The sequence below is a fragment of the Vipera berus genome (assembly GCF_964194415.1).
Source record: "Vipera berus genome assembly, chromosome: 7".
Lineage (NCBI taxonomy): Eukaryota > Metazoa > Chordata > Lepidosauria > Squamata > Viperidae > Vipera > Vipera berus.
The window spans coordinates 28,780,506-28,801,867 of NC_138209.1; the positions used below are offsets into that span (position 1 = coordinate 28,780,506).

The 21,362-nt window shown below is 40.7% G+C and overlaps 1 protein-coding gene across 1 annotated transcript in view; it reads right to left on the minus strand.

The window, feature by feature from the left end:
• Positions 1-21,362, minus strand: part of ARHGAP10 (Rho GTPase activating protein 10) — a 135,666-nt gene that overhangs the window by 79,834 nt on the left and 34,470 nt on the right. The window contains exons 9-13 of the mRNA XM_081332599.1: positions 19,470-19,576; positions 18,325-18,419; positions 14,824-14,905; positions 13,603-13,645; positions 6,866-6,931 (exon numbers count right to left, since the gene is read on the minus strand). Coding sequence (XP_081188725.1) covers positions 6,866-6,931; positions 13,603-13,645; positions 14,824-14,905; positions 18,325-18,419; positions 19,470-19,576 — 393 coding nt within the window. The remainder of the gene's footprint in view (positions 1-6,865; positions 6,932-13,602; positions 13,646-14,823; positions 14,906-18,324; positions 18,420-19,469; positions 19,577-21,362) is intronic.

Consider the following 21,362-nt stretch of genomic DNA (forward strand, 5'->3'; position numbering starts at 1 on the left):
TCTTTGGGATGGTTTTGGTTGCTACCTGTTGTACAATGTCGCGAACCTCTGTCCATAGTTCTTCAGGCACTCTATCAGATCTAATTCCTTAAATCTATTTGTCACCTCTACTGTATATTCAACAGGGATATGATTTAATTCATACCTGAGTGGCCTAGTGCTTTTCCCTACTTTCTTCAGTTTAAGCCTAAACTTTGCAAGGAGAAGCTCATGGTCTGAGCCACAGTCAGCTCCTGGTCTTGTTTTATAGAGCTTCTCCATCTTTGGCTGCAGAGCATATAGTCAATCTGATTTCTGTGTTGACCATCTGGTGATGTCCATGTGTAGAGCCGTCTCTTGGGTTGTTGGAAAAGAGTGTTTGCTATGACCATCGTATTCTCTTGACAGAATTCTATCAGCCTGTGCCCTGCTTCATTTTGTACTCCAAGGCCAAACTTGCCTGTTATTCCAGTTATCTTTTGGCTTCCTACTTTAGCATTCCAATCCCCCATGATGATAAGGACATCATTTTTTGGTGTTAGTTCTATAAGGTGCTGTAGGGATTCATAGAACTGGTCAATTTCATCCTCTTCAGCACTGGTGGTTGGGGCATAGACTTGGACTACTGTGATATTGAATGGTTTGCCTTGGATTCGAACTGAGATCATTCTGTCATTTTGAGGATTGTATCCTAGTATTGCTTTTCCTACTCTTTTATTGACTATGAAGGCTACTCCATTTCTTCTGAGGGATTCTTGCCCGCAGTAGTATACCTGATGGTCATCTGAATTAAATTCACCCATTCCTGTCCATTTTAGTTCGCTGATATTTTATTTATTTTATTTATTTTAATAATATTTCTATACCGCCCTTCTCCCGCAGGACTCAGGGCGGTGAACAGGGCAAGAATAAAAATACAAATTACAAAAGTTAAAACTAAATTAAATAAATGCCCACATACTAAAATAGATATTTAAAACCTAATAAATAGCCCCCGATCCCCCCATCAGGCCAGGCCAGCTTGTTCAAAAAAGTATGTTTTTAGCTCGCGGCGAAAGGAGCGAAGGTCGGGCGCCGTCCGGAGCTCAACCGGGAGCTGATTCCATAGCTCCGGGGCGCCCACAGAGAAAGATCTCCCCCTGGGGGCCACCAGTCGACATTCTCTGACCGGTGGCACCCTGAGGAGGCCCTCTCTGTGGGAACGCACAGGGCGGAGGGAAGTCGATGCCGGCAGCAGGTGTTCCCTCAGGTACTCCGGCCCCCTGCCATGGAGGGCTTTGAATACCATTACTAATACCTTGAATCTCACCCGGAAGGCAACCGGTAACCAATGCAGCTCACGGAGCAGAGGTGTAACGTGGGAGTATCGGGAGACTCCCAACACAACTCTCGCGGCTGCATTCTGTACCAGTTGGAGCTTCCGGGTGGTCCTCAAGGGCAGCCCCATGTAGAGAGCGTTGCAGTAGTCAAGTCGAGAGGTCACGAGCGCATGAGTGGCCGTGCATAAATCATCCCGGCTTAGATAGGGCCGCAACTGGCGCACCAGGCGAACCTGGGCGAAAGCCCCCCTAGTCACAGCTCCTATATGGTCTTCCAGGGTGAGCCGTGAATCTAGGAGGACTCCCAAGTTGCGAGCCCTATCTACGGGGGGTAATAATTCACCCCCCATAGTAAGAGGTGGAATGTCCGAATAAACCCGGGATGAAGGTATGCAAAGCCACTCGGTCTTGTCGGGGTTGAGTTGAAGTCTGTTCCTCCCCATCCAGACCCGAACCGCCTCCAGGCAACGGGACAAGATGTCAATGTTCAGTCTTGTCATCTCTTGTTTGACCACGTCCAGCTTGCCTTGATTCATGGATCTTACATTCCAGGTTCCTATGGAGACAAAATCTTTACAGCATCGGACTTTCCTTTCACCACCAGACACATCCACAGCTGAGCGTCCTTTCGGCTTTGGCCCAGTCGCTTCATTCTTTCTGGCGCTACTAGTACTAGCCCTCTGCTCTTCCCCAGTAGCATATGGGATGCCTTCCAACCTGAGGGGCTCATCTTCCAGCGTCATATCGTTTTGCCTTTTGGTACTGTCCATAGGGTTTTCATGGCAAAGATACTGGAGTGGGTTGCCATTTCCTTCTCCAGTGGATCATGTTTTGTCAGAACTCTCTGCTATGACCTGTCCGTCTTGGGTGGCCCTGCACGGCATAGCTCATAGCTTCATTGAATTACGCAAGCCCCTTCACCACAAGGCAGTAATCCATGAAGGGGTCAATTAGTATACCTAGTTTTATAACATGGAAATGCTAATACTAATGATATAGCAGGTCTGCATCTTTTAGGATATGTATTTCCTGAATTGCTAACAGTAAACACAATCAAGAAAATAATATGAATCAAGCCATAAGAATATAATATTAAACCATTCCACTCTTAACTCAATTCACTCGTAGAGTGAATCTTGTATCTCAAACGAAATCACTCCCTTGCTCGTCAGAATCAAACTGCTGGCAGCTGGCAGAATTACCTGCAATACAGGTAGTCCTCGAGTCCAATGGAGCCTGCCCATTCCACTCGTAACTTGAAAACTTGTAGAGTGAATCTCTTTCAAGGTATGAGATCACTCCCTTGCTCGTTAAAACACATGCGGCTCATTAAGCAAACATGAGGTATCTCAGGGTGGAGAAGGCTGTGGAGGGCCTAGTGCTAGAATAGACCCCAAGGCCTCCACGACCCAATAAGATACCTTATGCTTCTCCCTCCATCCCTTCCTGCCGCACCAGACTCACCTGATCCATCGCCTCTCTGCTGCAGGTCCACTCAGGTCTGAGACCAGGGGATGCTTTCACAGCCCCCCAACAGCCCAATCCAGGTTCTAGAGGCCTTTTCTAAGCCGTTGCCACCCAGATCTGAGGCCAGAGAATGCTTCCGCGGCCCACCAATGCCTGATCCAGGCGTCGGAGGTCTTTTCCAGGCCGCTGCTGCCCTGATCTGAGGCCAGGGAACTCTTCTGGCCCCCCATGGCTGATCTGGGCCCTGGAAGCCTTTTCTAGGCCTCTGCCACCAGAAACAGGCTGCCAAAGGGCTACATAAGCATCCCCTGGCCTCAGATCCGGGTGGCAGCAACCTGGAAAAGACCTCCAGAGTGTCGACTGGGCATCCAGTAGCTGCGGAAGCATTTCCTGGCCTCAGATCCGGGCAGCAGCAGCCTGGAAAAGGCCTCCAGAGCCCAGATTGGGCCACGGAGAAGCACGGAAGTATTCCCCGGCCTCAGATCTGGGTGGCAGCGGCCTCAAAAAGGCCTCTGATGCCCCGATCCAGCCTCTGGAGGCACGTAGAAGTGTCCCCAAGCTTTGGTTCCATTCTCTGCTGCAGACAACAGAGGCCTAAAGTATCATGAGATCACGCAAGATCAGTAGCGTGAGATCTTGCCCCACTGATCTTGCGTGATCTTGCATTACTTTAGGCCTCCATTCTCTGTGAACACACTGAAGGCTTGGAGCAGCCAAGAAAGCGAAGGATCTCAATGTTTGCAGGGTGAGTATTGAAGGCCTGGTACCCTAGGGAGACCTGTGGCGGGGGTGGGGAGGATGGGAATAACCCAGAGTGAATGTTGCAGAGCCACTGCGGACTTGTGGAATTCCACTTGTGGATTCATCCAGCAAAGCTGGCTGAGGAATTCTGGGAGGTGAAGTCCACAAGACTTAAAGTTGCCAAAGCTGAGGACCCCTGATTTAGGAGATCCACTAAAATGTACTGCTAGCTTATCCTAAAGCAGCAAAAGCAAGCTATAGCCATTCAGATGTTATTAGACTTAAACCCAATTTGCCTATCCAGTGGCCAATGGTTGATAAGATACAAACTATAGTCCTAGGAAGTCACAAAATCTCAACTCTTCTTCTAATATTTTGTAGAATAAATATTGTTAATGTATTTACGACAGTTTTCAGTAGTCTATAGAGCTATTTTCAAAAGCCGTTTCAAGATTTTTATTATGTTCCTTTCAATTCCTCACTAGTGAAAATTTTGTTGTAGAACTTCAAGGAATGATAGCTTACTGCTGCCATCTATCTTTCCAGCAATGAATTATTATAACTAGTGCAGAAAATGGATGAAAGCTTTTAAAATAAATATTTGGGAAGTGGAACTATGAATTCTCAAAAGAGGAAGAAAAATAAGTATTATCCACCTCAAATAGAATTGCTGATGATACAGACAAATTAAGATTATATGAAATATTTCTCAGGTAATTGGTATAGAAAGCACAAAAATGTACTATGTATCTGATGTCTCAAGAAATCAAAGTGATTAAACAAGTATCAAGTGTTATTTATTTCATTTTATTTGTGCCCTAATAGGTCACCAAATGCCTCAAAAACATTCATAATGACAGTATTTAATATTTTCTTTTGCATGGCAAACTTCCCATATCAAATCTTTAGCATTTTCTAGATGATACTGAAAAAAAAATCCTATAATGAAACCCTAGAAACCCACTGCTACTCAATGAAGGTCCTATTCAATTAATGAAGTGATGCTAAGAAAGAAAGCAACTTCCTATTGGCTGAGAAAACTAGAAACTCTTTTTTGACATTTGGATAGCATAGATAGCTATGGTAAGATAAAGTTAAGATAAATGTAGATTTTAAAAATATTTATGTTCAACAAGCAATTCTTAGAATATGGGATAAGTATAAATTTAGATTTTGCTTAATAAAAATTTTATGGTTTCAGCAGAACCATTTTATAGATGAGAAATTATAAGTACACCTAAATTAATTTACTGAGATATAGTAAAAAATTTTTTTCAAGATTTAAGGATAATAAAGCATGTGGTTAAAAGGATTGACATTATGTTCTAGCCTTAAAAAGAATTTTTATAAGATGATATATATTTATCATCAGAGACACTATCTAGAATATACTTCGAATCTTGCTGGAATATGAACATCAAGAGAAAAAACAATGTCTACACTTGTGGTTGATTGGTAAACCCTTATAGATTTTTATATGGGGAAAAAATGCATTACAACTGGTAATTTAAAAAATGGATAACAGAAAAAAGTGAGGGTATTTTGTAATCAGAGTAAGAGATACTTTTGTAAATGTACTCATATTTGCTGCAAAGAAAGTTGGAAACCTTATATCATATATTAGAGGGGTCCCCAACCCCCGGTCCATGGACCGGTACCAGGCCACGGCATGCCAGTAACCGGTCTGCAAAAACAAGCAAACCCTCATCTTTGGGATGCAGGCAGCACACAAAGCCACACACTCTCCGGGCCGTGGAAATAACATTCTCCACAAAACCCGTCCCTGGTGCCCAAAAGGTTGGGGACCTCTGATATATTATATCAGAGCTTCCTACTTTCTGCCTCTTTTTTCATCTGTATTTGTTTCTTTAACCAGCAGCCAAAAGAGTAACTAAAAGGAAGCTAAATAACCTGAGCACATCTCTCCATTCCATGATGCTAAAATCTGATGACATGCCAATAAAGAAGCATGATTTGCTATCATAAAGTAGGAAACACAGATTTAACATACACACAAAAGCCTAGCAGTTACTTGCTTCAGAAGATCTGGAGATGAATCAACTGTAAGAAACTAGAGAAAAAAATATCCTAGAGAACCTGTGCTTGCTTTACAACTTATTTCCTTAGCAGATCCAAAAAATCTTCAGCAGTCATTAAGTGAATACATAGAAAGACATTGTAATATTTCAAAGAATCAAACATTTCAATTTGGCTATCTGCAACTTTCAGAGATAGATAGATAGATAGATAGATAGATAGATAGATAGATAGATAGATAGATAGATATAGACAGACAGACAGACAGATGTCAGAGAAAAAGAAGACCAGAGGGGATCTTACTTTTACATACAAAAAGCTTTTTTTTCTGTATTAAGTATTACAACAAAGCTTCATAATATTTCACAAAAACAATTCTGTACTACACACACTTTCAAACATAGGAAGCCAAAACATAAAAACAGCTCCTAAATTGAGCAGTAAATTATAAATACAGCTCTGAACCCATGTATCAGTTACGATAGCACAGAATTACATGAAATGTAAAAATTCAGCCAATTTTCAAGAGTAACTTTACAAGTCATTATGTGTCAGTTTTAGATTCTATCTAATCATATATTATAAATTTCATAAAATATGTTGAAATGCTATGTGCAATTTTTTAAAACACTATTTTGTCTCTTCCCCAAATCATCTTTTCATTTCATAGGTAGACATCATGACTCCTTTGTTTTGATACACAGATGGCAATGGTAACAAGATGAGTGTTCTGCACCAGTTGTATAAAATTGCAGTATAAAATATGCCTGTAAGTCAGCAACTCTGTGAAGTTTCCTTTTTTGAAAAAAAAAAAGTATTATCTGCAAATAATGTTGCCGAGAGGAAGGGGGAAGCTAGATTCCCCCCCCAAAACAGTCTAATGGCTTTGGGTTCTTTCTCTGACAGCATGCTTGCTCAGAACTGCTGGAGAAAAAAGGATACTACAAGACCTCTGCCTTCCTCCCATGAATCCAATGACTTTGAGCCGTACTACTACAAAAAAAGAAATCTAATTTCCCTTCCTCTCAGTAATTGTGAAAGAAAGGTACATTTGTGCGAGATGTAGGAAGACTGTAAAACATAAAGATGGTCAGGGATGGAAAAGCTCCCTGTTCACGATTTACTTGGTGCCTTAAATAGGTAGCCATAGCAAGAAAGCCATTAGGGCTCAAGGATTATGCTCATGAAACAGCAAAGCTGACTAGAAGTTGGAATGTTCCCACTTTTTTACTCTGCTTTTTCCCCGTGAATATTAGAAGATTCATTATAGCCAAGATGGAAGATTATTTATTTCTGTTCAATCCATGAATTCTTGTCTTTACCTCTTCTTTCAATAGCACTAATGCATTTTCTGAGAACTGAGAATCCAATCTTATCTAGCTGTGTACCTAAGAAGAGGAAAAAAAGGAAGATATTTCAGATCTTTAAGCAATATTTTCCATTTTACAATAAAAGATCATCTATAATTGTAGCTATCATCTATAATTGTATTATAGCTATTCAAACAATCTACCACCGAAGCAGGAGATGGGTTTTAAAACAATATATATTACCACAACATATGGCTATTGGGTTTATTATACAAACAACCCTCTCCAATTGTTTTCTCCCTGTTTATATTGCATCTAGCTGTATAACAAAATTAAAATATTACTTTGAAAAGAACGTTGAAATATGCATACAAAACAAAATATTCTTTATTAATGAGCACTTATCCAAAAGGTATTATTTTTGCAATTTTATCCTGCTACATTAACAACAATAAAATGATCACTTGTTCATTTCCAGTGATATTCAGTGGAACCTCAAAATTATGAACTGAAATTTAAATAGATTTAGATTTCGATCCTGAATCAAAATGAGGAGGCATCAACTCACTGAAAGCAAACAGAGCTGTTTTCTAAAACACAGACTGAAGCAAGTGTTGAATAAAATTGGAACACAATTTTATTTCAAATGATTTTTTAAATTTCTTAGCTGGAATAGTACAGGTAGACCTTGACTTCATTTAGTGAATGTTCAAAGTAATAAAGGCACTGAAAAAGTGACTTATGACCATTTTTCACACATACAAACATCCCCATGGTCACAAAATTCAGATGCTTGGCAACCGATTCATATTTAGGATAGTTGCAATGTCCCAGGATCATGTGATTCCCTTTTGCAACCTTCTGAAAAGCAAAGTCAATCGAGAAGACAGATTCACTTAACAATTGTGTAACTAACTGCAGTGATTCACTTAACAAATTTGGTAAAGAAAGGTAGGAGCAAAATTCACCTAAAAAATGTCTTGGTTAACAGCAAAAATTTTAGGCTCTATTGTAGTTTTAAGTTGAGGACTACTTGTACACAGATAGAATATTTTTTTTATTGAAAAGTTTTACAGTACATTTTATCTTTAACAATCCCCCCTCCCCCCACCCCTACCTAACCCTCCCTATCCCTCCCCCCCATTCCCCCTCCCCCCCCCGACTTCCCAGAGCTAAGTACAAGGTATAAAAACAAAGAACAATCATAAACATCCATATGCTAAAAACAATAAACTATTAATTCTATCGCCCTCTAGCTCATATAAAATGACTACAAGCAATACTAATGTTACATATAAAAAGAAAAAAAAAGAAAAAAGAAAAGAAAACTTATTCAAATGCTAAATGAAACTTTTTAGTCCCATATTTGTTCTGAATATAATCAATCCACTTTTTCCACTCCATAATATAACGTTCTTGCGAATGATCTTTCAAATAAGCCGAAATCTTTGCCATTTCCGCCAGGTCAGAAACTTTTAGAGTCCATTCTTCTATAGTCGGCAGTTCCTCCTTCTTCCAATATTGACCTATTAAGAGTCTTGCTGCTGTGATTAAATTCAACATCAACTTAATGTCCACAACAGTAGCATCTGTAATTATGCCCAATAAAAACAATTGCGGACAAAACTTTATCCTTTGCTTGAAGATCTTCTGCATATTCCACCAAATTTTTATCCAAAAAGCCTTAACCTTTTTGCAGGTCCACCATATATGAAAATACGTTGCATCTTCACCACCACATCTCCAACATTTAGGTTGATAATTCGGGTACATACTTGCAAGCTTTTTAGGATCTAAATGCCATCTATAAAACATTTTATAAAAGTTCTCTCTTAGGTTTTGGGCTTGCGTGAATTTTACGTTCCTCACCCAGATCTTTTCCCAAGTGTCCATTGTAATAACTTCTTGAATATTCTGGGCCCATTTTATCATACAGTCTTTAACAAGTTCTGTTTCTGAGTCAATATCTATCAATGCAAGATAAATCCGTTTAATATGTGCTGGACCCTGATTTCTAATTTGCATTATCAAATTTTCATCAATCATTGAGAAACCAATTTTCTGGTCTTCTTTCCACCTGGCACGTAATTGAATATATTGGAACCAAGTTTGAACAATCTTCTCATCTCGCAAGAGATTGTACGGCTTCAAACACCAAACGTTCCTTTCCAAACTTAAGATCTCCTTATACGTAGTCACATCATGTTTTAAGCCTACATTTATGTTTTCTATTGCTTGTTTCGGGATTGCCCACAACGGCATCTTGCAATCTAACTTATGTCTATACTTCTTCCAAACTCTCAACAATGCCTGTCTTAAAATATGCACTTCAAATACATTATCTACCTTATCATACAACAGATATGCATGCCAGCCAAATAACAAGTCGTGGCCCTCAAGATTTAATAATCTCCCTTGTGTCAAATTAATCCAATCACTTATTCCTGACAACGCAGCAGCTTCATAATATAATTTAAGATTAGGCATTTTAAGACCACCTCTTTCACGAGTATCCTGCATAATCTTAAGTTTAACTCGTGGCCTTTTCCCTGCCCACACAAATTTATTGATACCCCGTTGCCATTCTTCCAAATTAGAGTCTTTTTTAAGAATCGGTATCATTTGGAATAAAAATAAAAATTTAGGCAGGACATTCATTTTCACTGCTGCAATTCTTCCCAGTAAAGACAATTGCAATTTTTCCCAACTCTCCAATTCTTTTTGAATTTTTCCCCATAACTTTTCATAATTATTTTTATATAACTTTGCATTTGAGGGTGACAAATACACCCCCAAATATTTAACCCTTTTAACAATCTCAAATCCAGTTAATCCTTCTAAAAGGGCCTTTTGCGATGTTGTCATATTTTTGGCCAGAATTTTTGTTTTTTGTACATTAACCTTAAATCCAGAAACCTTCCCATATTGCATTATTATCTCCATCAGGTCCACAACAGAGTTTTCTGGCTGAGTCACCGTAACAACCAGATCGTCTGCAAACGCCCTCAATCTATAATCCTGATCTTGTGCCCTTCTCAATATTGCATACTTCAGTCAGACTATTGTTAACTATTATTCGGGCAGTTTGTTTTTGATATAATGCCCTAATTGGTTGTAAAAATTTATCCCCAAAATTCATTTTATCTAAAACTTTCATCAAAAATTGCCAATTCAATTGATCAAAAGCTTTTTCAGCATCTAAAAAAATTAGCGCCGCAGGGATCTGGTTGTTCCTTTCCAAAAACTCCACCACATCAACTATATGCCTCACATTATTTTTCATTTGTCTACCACTAATAAACCCGGTTTGATCCCCATGAATCATCTGTTGCAAAACCCTCATCAATCTATTAGCTAACACCTTAGCAAATATCTTGTAGTCTGTATTTAAAAGTGATATTGGTCTGTAGTTTTTTACTTGAGTGGCATCTTGATCTTCCTTCGGAATCAAAGAAATAAAAGCAGTTCTCCAAGACGGAGGCACCTTTCCCCCCCCCCTCTGAATTGTCTGAAACAATTCCCTTAATGGCTTTATCAGTTCCAATTGTGTTTGTAGTAGACCGCGGTCAGACCATCCGTACCTGGCGCTTTATCCAACTTCAATTCCTTAATTGCTATAAAAATTTCTTCTTCTGTTATCAATTGATTAATCTCCTTTTGTTCTTGTGTAAGAACCGGGATGCTAGCATTCTTCAAATATGCATCAATATCTGTTTCATTAATCTTCTCCTTAACATATAGTTTAGAATAAAAATCCAGAAAGGCTTCCTTGATAAGATCCTGTTGAAACACAACCTTTCCTTTATATTCAATTTTATCTATATTAGAAGCCCTTTGTTTTTTCCTTAACCTGTAGGCTAGCCACCTACCTGGTTTATTGGCATTGCAAAAAGTATTATGCCTGGCAAACCGTAAGTTAGTTGCCACCTGATCAGCCATCAACTTATCAAATTGTCCTCTTAGCAGTTTAATGACCTCCTTAATCTTCGCATCCGATGGATTCAAAATTAGGGCCTTTTCTTTTTCCCTAATTTCATTCTCCAGTTCTTTCCTTCTAACTTCCAAATTACGTCTATATTTGTTGTTCATATTAACACCCCTCTCATATAAGCTTTGCTAGCATCCCAAACCATGTCCATAGAGGTATCCTTGTTCATATTAATTTCAAAAAAATCCTTCATCTGCTTTTTACATTCTTCCACATTTCTCTGGTTTCTAAACAAATTCTCATTTACGCGCCAGGAACGCCTATCTCTATTGTCCTTGTTGATCTCCAACCAAACTGGACTATGGTCAGATATAGTTCTTGCACAAATCTTTACCTTCTTAGTCCTAGAAAAAAGGTCATTAGTCAGTAATATAAAATCAATCCTAGAAAAAGATTGATGTCTATCAGAAAAAAAAGTATAATCCTTTTCATGTAAATGTGTATCTCGCCAAATGTCCCGCAATTCCAGGTCATCCTTCATTTCAAAAAAAGATTTAGGCAGTTTAGCATGACTCGGGGCACGCTTAAAGAAACCAGCTTTATCCAGCTGTACATCTAGGACACCATTCCAATCTCCCATAAAAATAAAAGATTTATAATCCAACTGGGTAATCTTTGTATGTAGTAAACTAAAAAAATCAGTTTGTTGTTGATTAGGAGCATACAGTCCAACTAAAAGCATTTTTTTGCCTTCTAACAGCAGATCTATCATAACATATCTTCCTTGCTTGTCTACTTCAATTAGTTCCGCTGTCAGAGTACTCTTAACATAAATAACCACTCCATTTTTCTTGTTCGTTGCAGAGGCAATAAATTGCGTGCCCAGCCTTGAGTTCAACAAATACTTTTGGTCCATGACCCTAATATGCGTTTCTTGCAAACAAATAACATCAGTCTTAAATTGTTTTAAATATTGAAAAAATTTCTCTTCTGTGGTGAATTTAATCCATTAACATTCCAGGTTAAAAACTTAGTCGCCATTCTTGGCGTCCCGAAGCTTCTGGAGCACGTCTGCCAGGACCCCTTTAACTTCCTTAGGCCGCGCCCCTCCCACAGCTTCACTGTAAGTACGCTTTGGAGGTTCCATAACTTTCTGCTGATCTTGTTCTTGCTCTTGTCTCACTCGTCTTGAAGCGGCACGCGTCATCCTCTGCTCTCCAACAGCTGCCGATGAAACTGTAATTTGATCTCCTCCAGCACCATTCTCCTCTGTCTGTGTTCCTTCAGCATCTTGAGGCTTTCCCTCGCCATATCCCTTTACAGCTTCCAGAAGTGATAGAGGGGTTGCTTTTAAAACTTTGCTGTAAAAATCACGTGCCTGAGTCACTGTAGCCAGACGGTGTCTTTTACCCTCGTGCATCACCACCATGCCCACTGGGATCTCCCATCTAAACTTGATGTCACATTTCTTAAGTTCCTGTGCTAGGAAGGCAAAATCTTTCCTTCTCCTTAAAATCTTTGGAGGAATCTCTTTTAAAACCAGAACTTCTTGCTCAGCAACCACAAACTTAGTATCATAAGCAACTTGAATAACTTCATCCCTAATTGCTCTCTTTGTAAAGTAAACCACCACATCTCTAGGTAACTTCCTCTGCCTTGCAATCCATGAGTTCACACGAAAGATTTTATCTATACTTCCCTCAATTTCAGCTGCTGATTGGCCCAGTACCACTTCCAAAGCCTCGGAGATCAGCTGCTTTAAATCTTCTTTAGGATTCTCTTTTAAGCCCCTGATTCTGATAGCAAACTCCATCTGATGGTACTGGACCAGACTCAAGTCTCCATCCATTTTATCCCTTATATTTTCATTCTCTAATACTTTTACTTCTAATATAGAGTTCTTTTGACTAAGATCCTCCACTTTTTCATCCAAGCTTTGCACACATACAGCCACACTTTCAATTGTAGACAAGATGTCTGCCCTCATTGCTCTAAACTTCTCTTCCAACTTCTCTTCCATCTTCTCCTCCAATTTCTCCTCCAGCTTTTCCATCATATCTGACATTAATTGTGTTTGCTTTTCAAAGGCATCCTGTAAATCCTTAAGAGTCAATGCCGGAGCAGGTGCGGGAGGGAGCAAAGCTTGCAACGAAGTCTGTTGCACTGGGGAAGCCCCCGCACTCCGAAGAACTTTAGAGGCTTTCGTCGCCATCTTCCCCCACTTTCACTTGTTGCGCACTTTCACTTTTAATCCATAAAATCCGTTGAGCTAGAGAGTAAAGATAAAAGTCCACTTCACCTTGACCTCCTGTACCGCTCTGCCTGTGTCTTGGTGCTCAAGAGTCCTTCCTTCTGGCAGGAGTGGTTGCTAACGCTTGGCTCTGCTCCAAAAATCACGGAGCAGAGACGCTGCGCAGCCCGGAGCAAACCCAGGCTTCGGGGGGGCTCGATCCTTCAGCCGCCCAAACTTAAAGCTCAGGCGGCCCCGGAGAGCTCAACCCCTACCTGGGGCCTCACCCCCTCCTCTTCTCCCGGGGAGGGGGCTTCCGAATCACCTAAACAGCTGATCGGCGCTGTTTTTGATGATTCAACAAAGCTGCGGAGCGGACAGCCCGGAGACGGCTGTCTTCAGCGTCGTGTCGCCACCGGAAGTCCAGATAGAATAAAATTTATTTGTTTAACAATTTATTTAGCCACTCAACTGACATGTGAGTGATTCTGGACAGGTCAAAACTTTTTAAAAAATCCAGAATAAAGTTACCTTCAGAAATTATTCTTGAAAATTTAATTTTAATATAAAGATTGTTTTAACTCTACTTACTTCCTTCTTTTGGTGTATTGGCCTTGTTCAAATTGAGAAACACCTAACAAAACAAAACAAAAAGAAAGATAAAACTTCTAACTGCACTGAAAATACAGTACAAGCTTTTAGACATTTGGGTAAGGAAGAACTCCCCACTCCATTAAAAGACAAAAATGGATTGTTTAGAATTGAATCAAAGTACTAGTTGGTCAGTTAATTTCTTTGTAACTAACAATTTCTAACTTTCATCTGTTTCTGCATGCATAAATAAGCATATTTCTGAATGGTATAGATAACTAAGGCAAGTTACGTTAGGATCAAGCCAGATGACTAGAATTCAAAATTCACTTCCATAGTCCAAATAATGGCATTAGATGTAGAGGCAAATCAAAACCCTCCTGCAGACATTATCTGGAACTAGAGGAGAAGTTGCTTTTAAGTGTCAGCAATTAGGACTGCCCTTACATGCTAGCTTTTAGGGTGTTAATTTTGCTAATGTATGCACTGCAGGTGTAGATGCTGTTAGATTAAAAAAAAGGCTGTGGTTAGTTGAAGTCCTGTGAATTGGACAAACAAGACTAATTGGATTAGCCTTACAAACAAGAGATGTGTCTGTCATCCCTCCTCTAAATTCTTAAGACTTCTGACAGATTTCTATAAAACGGTACATGTTAGTTTAAATTACAGGTTATTTTCCTGATTAGCAGCCAAAACTCTGTAAGGTATACCCAAAAGTGTTCTGGAAGCAAAACCTTTGTTGTTCAGTGTTAAACTTCATTTGTAAACAAATTTACTTTAGAATAATTTTCTTCAAAAACGGTAACAACAAAATAATGCTGCAACAGTTTGGGAAAATTTTAATTAAAAAAATCCAGTAACATTTTTTTATACTTTTAGCCTATGTTCAGTTTATACATTACAGTTTTTCCTCTTAGAAGGAATATTCATTTATTCCTAGGTATATTTTTTGCATATATTTCCATATGTACATTTAAAAACACATAAACATATACGCATATATACCTTTAAATCAGAAAGTTCCATGCAATTGATCCATAAAGTTCTATGCCAATATGCACACATTAGTATTTAACAGTGATATGTTTTATCATTTTGTTATGTAAGCACATAATGCATAATCTATATCACACAAACTATATAATTAATAGTAAATACAGTCCATGTTGTATTAGTAGTCTCTCCATGTTTATTTATTTGTAAAAATCGTAATGCTCTTACAGTTTCCTTCCCATCTAAGGCTTCAAACCACATGTTCCTGTCCTCTTCTGAGAATGCTTGCAGGGTCAAAGGCATACCAGATCTGGAAAAGTATTTAAAGTTATTTAAACCACCACTAAGCACTAATTTTCATATGAAGTAATTTTTTTCATCATAACACTACAAATGCATCATATCCATCTTTGAAACTATCAGATATCTTTGAAACTGTAATGTAATTCATAGTGCTAAGTGAAAATAAAAAAGCATACAAGCCAAAACCAAGCATGCACAGACACACACACACTTACACAGAAACAATGATTTAGCATAATACATGAAAAAAGTCATTATATCTCAACCTGAAATTCTGGATGGCCTTACTAAAGTTAATTGAAGTCAACCACAAAAGACATTTTAATTTAGACCAATTTGGAGTACCTGAGGTAAAAAAATTAGAAAAAGCCATGGTGGCGCAGTGGTTAGAATTCAATATTGCAGTCTGACTTTGCCAACTGCTGGTAGTTCGATTCTCACTAGCTCAAGATTGACTCAGCCTACCATCCTTCTGAGCTCAGTAAAATGAGGACCTAGATCGGGGTGGCAAACCTATAGCACACGTGCCATAGGTGGCACGCGGAGCTGTCCCTGTGGGCACGCACGCCATCACCCAGGAAGGAGGCAGGGCCAGGCTCCTCCCCTCCGCTTCTCCACGTGCGCCTGCACTTTCTTTTTCTCTCTCTCTGCACTCTTGAGTCGGAGCAGGTGCAAGAGCTGGGCAGATCAGGGCTGGATGGTGGAGGCAGCTGCCAGCGTGTGTCCAGGTAAGCCTGCAGAGTGATTTTGCGGGGGAGGGCATGGCCAATCCAGGTGGCAGAGGCCTTTTACAAGCTTCTGGAGCTCGGATTGGGCCGCTGGGGTGCTGCAAAATCGCCCTGTGGCCGTGGATTCGAACTCGGGAAGGAAGGGAGAGCGATCAGTGCAGGGAGTGGGGGTGAGAAAATGGCGGCGGTGGCACGGCAATCCGTGCGGGGGAAAGGAATGGTGGTGGAGGCGGCAAGGAGATCCGTGCAGTGGGGGAGAACAGCGGCAGTGGCACAGAGATTCATGCGGGGGGGAATGGCGGTGGGGGAAAGGAGATCCATGTGGTGGGTGGGGGGAACAGTGGCGGCACGGCAATCTGTGCAGCAGCTTGGGGCAACAATCTTCCCTCCCTTTACCATGGCATGTGGCTAATCACCACGCTGTGGGCCATGCCCGGAACCCCCGAACGGCCATCGGGTGGTGACGAGGAGACAGCCCGGCTTCCCCTCATCACTGCTGGCCGTCTGGGCTCTGTGACCCAGCACTCACCCTCCCCCCATAGAAGAAAGAGCCTGGAGGGAACGGCAGAGAGAGCTTGGAGCAAATGGGGGAATGTGCAAATGCACAGAGCAGAGGGGCAGAGACCTTGGAGCGCACAGGGGAATGTGTGAATGCACAGAGGAGAGAGCCTGGAGGGAACGGGAGAGAGAGCTTGAAGCAAACTGGGGAATTTGCAAATGCACAAAGCAGAGAGCACCTGGAGGGAATGGAAGAGAGAGCTTGGAGCAAATGGGGGGGGAATATACAGAGCAGAAAGTGTTCATTCACACTTCCCGCCCCTACCCCACCTTTGCTCCAAGCTCTTTCTGCTCCCTTCATTCACACTTCCTGGGCACAGAGAGGGAGGGAGGGAGGGAGGGAAGGAAGGAAGGAAGGGAGGGAGGGAGGAAGGAAGGAAGGGAGGAAGGGAGGGAGGGACAATGGGAGAGGAAGGAAGAAAGGAAGGGACAGTGAGAGGGAAGGAAGGGAGGGAGGGAAGGAGGGAGGAAGGAAGGAGGTGGGAAGGAGAAGGAGAGAGGCACATGACCCCTGGGGATGCTGCAATGGTCATAAGTGAAAAATGGTCATAAGCCACTTTATTCAGTGCCTTTGTAACTTCAAACAGTCACTGTTGTAAGTCAGGGACTACTGTACTTTATCACTTTTTTCCTTTTTGGGGGGGTGGGTCATCAAGTTTTTGACACCTTGCTAGGTGACTGGAAAAGCCCTGAGTTAGAGTACTCGGACTGCAGCTGCTTTCTTGCAGGTATTTGGAATGGTGTGGGACCCACAGGTTTTGCAAAGTTAATTGAGGAACTTGGTTACAACTTATTAGGAAAGATAAAATAGACAACCAAGAATGCTTCATTGACCATTCTTTGTCCAGATTTTATATCAGTTGCATCTGCTAGTACAGGCATTCTGATTCAGATTTCTGTTATTTCCAGCATCTGGTAAAATGAATGAGTACTTTTCCAACAACCTGTAAAATCCAAGACACTGTGCTTTCATTAATTCCCCCCTCATACAGTAGTGGCCAAAATTGTGGAAACCTTTTGGGAAAAGTGTACAGTTGAAATGCCACCTTTGGTTAAGTTTCCACCAATTTTTCTTGTAATTTCTTTATAACTGTAGCCTTGTTCACTTAATAATACTATTTTACATCGCTTTCTGGGCAACCAGTCAACTCTTTGCACCATTACTTTAATTTTATTACATTTTACAAACTCAATGAAAGAACACAAAAAACACAACCAACTTGATAGTGATCACATAACACACTGCCAAATATCCTCCTCTCAACTTCCATACATGACAATAATTGAATCCTACTGTGATCTGACTGGCTTATTGCCAAAACAAGATGACGAGCCTCCTGCCCACTGTCCCACCCGAGACCCCCTGGATCTCCCCCAACCCTGCCCGGCCCCCACAGGCATCTCTCCTCAGGAGCAACATCAAGCTGGCCATGCCCACCCATGCTGCCATGACTACCATAGCCACGTCCACTCAGTGGGCCACGCCCACCTGGCACCCAGCGATCCCTAAGTGGGTTTTGGGTTTGGGCACTTGGTCTCTAAAAGGTTCGCCACCACTGCCCTAATGCAAAGACTGTGAATTTCCTTTGTTTACCAAATGTATGCATGAATTCCACTCTTTATATTGGTTTCAGGGCTATAGTTTTTTGCAAGATTATCAGAAATATGGAAAACATTCCTATGAAGATGAGATATATTTATTACAGAGAAAAAAGGACTCATAGGAATTATATACACTTCATTTATAAGAACTGTTGCACACTGAAAATGGAAAAGCCTGATTCTAGATGGCAAAATTAAATATATTGTTTTACAGGATCATAGATTTTGGTTGACCACTAGGAGAAGTGTGATAAAAATAGTGTGCACTGAAACTATCAACACAAAAATTATGGCCCCTTTCTCACTGCAGATATTCAAGCAGAAACTGGTGAGTGGTTAGAGTTGCTTTATTTCTAGATTTCTTGCACTTTATGTAAGGCTGCTAAATGGATTTGAAGGTTCTTTTCAAATCTATATTTGTATGATCAGAGGGTCTTATAAGATCATCCTATAAGAATGGTTGTGTCAAATGAACTGTATAGGTAATAATTTTAAAATAAATTCAGTTAAAAGTAATATTTACACCTGACCGACTTACCTCTCTATTACTTCCATATCAAAACAAAATCGCCTATCTATAGAATCAGTATTCCGTTTGGTACAGTTCTGAAGTAGATAGACTTCCAATTCACCCTGAAATAAATTAATTACATGAATATGATGACAGACATTATTACTACAAATGCCAGGAAAAATGTGATTAATAACAAAGTTTAATTGTTGTTATTGTTTGATTTTTTTTAGAATGAAAGCATCCATCAATATTGTAGAATTTTTGGAACTGAATATAATATAATGCATGCCTAAAATTCACTATATCATCAAATGAATTTCTCAGGAGTATTTTATTGAGTAACAGAAGGGATCAGAAAATCTTCCTCTTCATCATCATTTTGGCTGACACTCAAGTTAAATTGACTGATTTAGGATATTGGGCATAGAAGAGAAAGAATCCTGTCACCAAAAGTTCAATAAAAATCACTCTGCCTTGATTGCTACCAATACAGTAGCCGATACAATGAGCCGTGGTGGCCCAGGGGTTAGAATGCAGTATTGCAGACTAATTCAGCTCACTGCCAGGAGTTCGAGTCAGATCAAGTTTGACTCAGTCTTCCATCCTTCCTAGGTCAATAAAATAAGCACCCAGATTGTTGGGAACAATATGCTGACTCTGTAAACTACTTAGAAGCAGGATATAATTTTAAGTGCTATTGCTAATGCTATACTGATAATTTGGAAAGGACAGGGGGAAGATGAATATTGTAAGAAAACTGAAATGCTGCAGATTCTGGAATATTCAAAGAGTTATCAAAGAGTTTCTTAACTTGAAAACTGCTAATAGGAACAGGTTTCCTGGGAAAAGACATATTGTGCAAAAGTACTGTATATTTGAATAAACATAACCAATGCAATAAGAGCTGATCAATGGAATGTAATTTCTGTGCCTTACTAGGAAGTCATTCAAATAAGCTTTCAAATATCTTTGATATTAAAGAATTACTAGGGATATGGGTATTTTGTTAAAGCTCTCCAAAATTCCATTTCAGATCTCTCCAAACTTATTATTTGTAATTTCCAATATTGTATCTAACTATACTTAAAAGAAAATGTCAAAAACACAGAGAAGCAATACAGAACATACTTTATTTATTTTACTGTTCTTTTGATATGAAATATACTCACACTTTTTCCTCCTGCTCTGTGTTCAAATGGTATCATAGTAAACTTCTTTGACTCCTTCTTATACATGCAATAATGTTTTATCCAACTGGAACCAAATGGTGCAGGTCCTTCACAAAACAATAATAATTAATACTTCAAATTTTTAGATTAGATAAAGATGTTTTTGCATTCAGCCTATTTTTCAGATTTTTACATATTGAGTCAAAGTTCTTTTTAAAAACATAAAAAATAAATCCAATATATGCATTCTTGTTAACAGAATCACAACAGCAAAAGCAATAGAAAATGTGAAATTATTACAGGTAGTCCTCGAGTTACAAATATAATGAAGCCTGCCCATCCCATTCGTAACTCAAAAATTCACAGGAATGAATCTCATACCTTGAATGAGATCACTTCCCCCTTCCTTCCTGCCACACCGGACTCACTTACCTTGAAAAGATCAGTCTCCTCCCTGCCGCGGTTTCTGCCTTTGAGGGAGAGTCAATGGAAGCTCCTGGGTGCCAGTACTATCGCGCGAGTTCAGGCACCCACCCTCTTTTGCAGAGAATAGGAGCCTGAACTCTTGTGGTGTTTGCAGTGATTATCTCCTGCTCCTGCCCCCAACTCCTTTCTGCCACTGCTGGAACAATTTTCATCAGGACAGAGAACTTGAGGAGACTGGAAACTCCATCTGCATGCAAATGAACACTTAGAAATGGAGTAAAATGTTCTGTTTCTCAAGCGCCCTACTGGTAGCCACATGGAGCTTCCAGTCTCTGTCAGGTCTCTGTCCGGGTAAAAAGAGTTTAAGCACATATAGGGTGTTTGGAAACTAAACATTTGCTTCATTTTCAAATGCCCCAGTGTCATTGAAACACCTTTTCTCCAAATGGAGACCTGACAGAGACTGCAAGCTCCACATGGCTGACATTGCACACTTAGAAACGGAGCAGAAGGCTCTGTTTTTCAAGCGCCACATTCCAGGCATAGGGAGCTTGCAGTCTCTTGTCAGGTTTCCATTTGGTTGAAAAGTGTTTCAGGGCCATTGGAGAGCTTCAAAACGCAGCAAATCCCTGCATTTTGAAGTGCTCCATAGACGCTGAAACACTTTTTATCTGAACGGAGACCTGACAAGGACTAGAAGCTCCATGTGCCTGCCAATGTGCACTTAGAAACAGAGTAGAAGGCCCTATTCCAGGCATACGGAGCTTGCAGTCTCTGTCAGGTCTCCATTTGGTTAAAAAGTGTTTTAGTGCCTATAAGGTAAAGGTAAAGGTTCCCCCGCACATGTGTGCTAGTCATTTCCAACTCTAGGGGCCGGTGCTCATCTCCGTTTCAAAGCCGAAGAGCCAGCACTTGTCCGAGGACGTCTCCGTGGTCATGTGGCCGGCATGACTAGACACCAAAGGCGCACGGAACGCTGTTACCTTCCGACCGTAGTGGTCCCTATTTTTCTACTTGCATTTTTACGTGCTTTCGAACTGCTAGGTTGGCAGAAGCTGGGACGAGTAACAGGAGCTCAGGATTCAACCCGCCAAACTGCCAACCTTCTGATCGACAAGCTCAGCGTCCTAACCCACTGAGCCACCGCGTCCCTTTTTAGTGCCTATGGAGTACTTCAAAACCTAAGCCACTGGTGGCGGTGGCCACCTGAGAGGCCATGATTTCCCCTCCCCAGCCAGCCGTCACCCCACCCGACCTACTCATTGCCCGGCATGCCGTCTGGCACAAATCCTGACCGCTCTTCTCCTTGTCGTCCTCCCCACTCAAGCAGCCGCAGCGGCTTCAGTTTCTCGGCTGAGTGGAAAAAAGCAGAGGCGCAGCAGTGAGATTGTTCTCAATAAGGCTGGCACACACAAGTGAGCAGCGCACCTGGGTCTTCTTGAGAGCAATCCTGCTGCTGCATCTCCA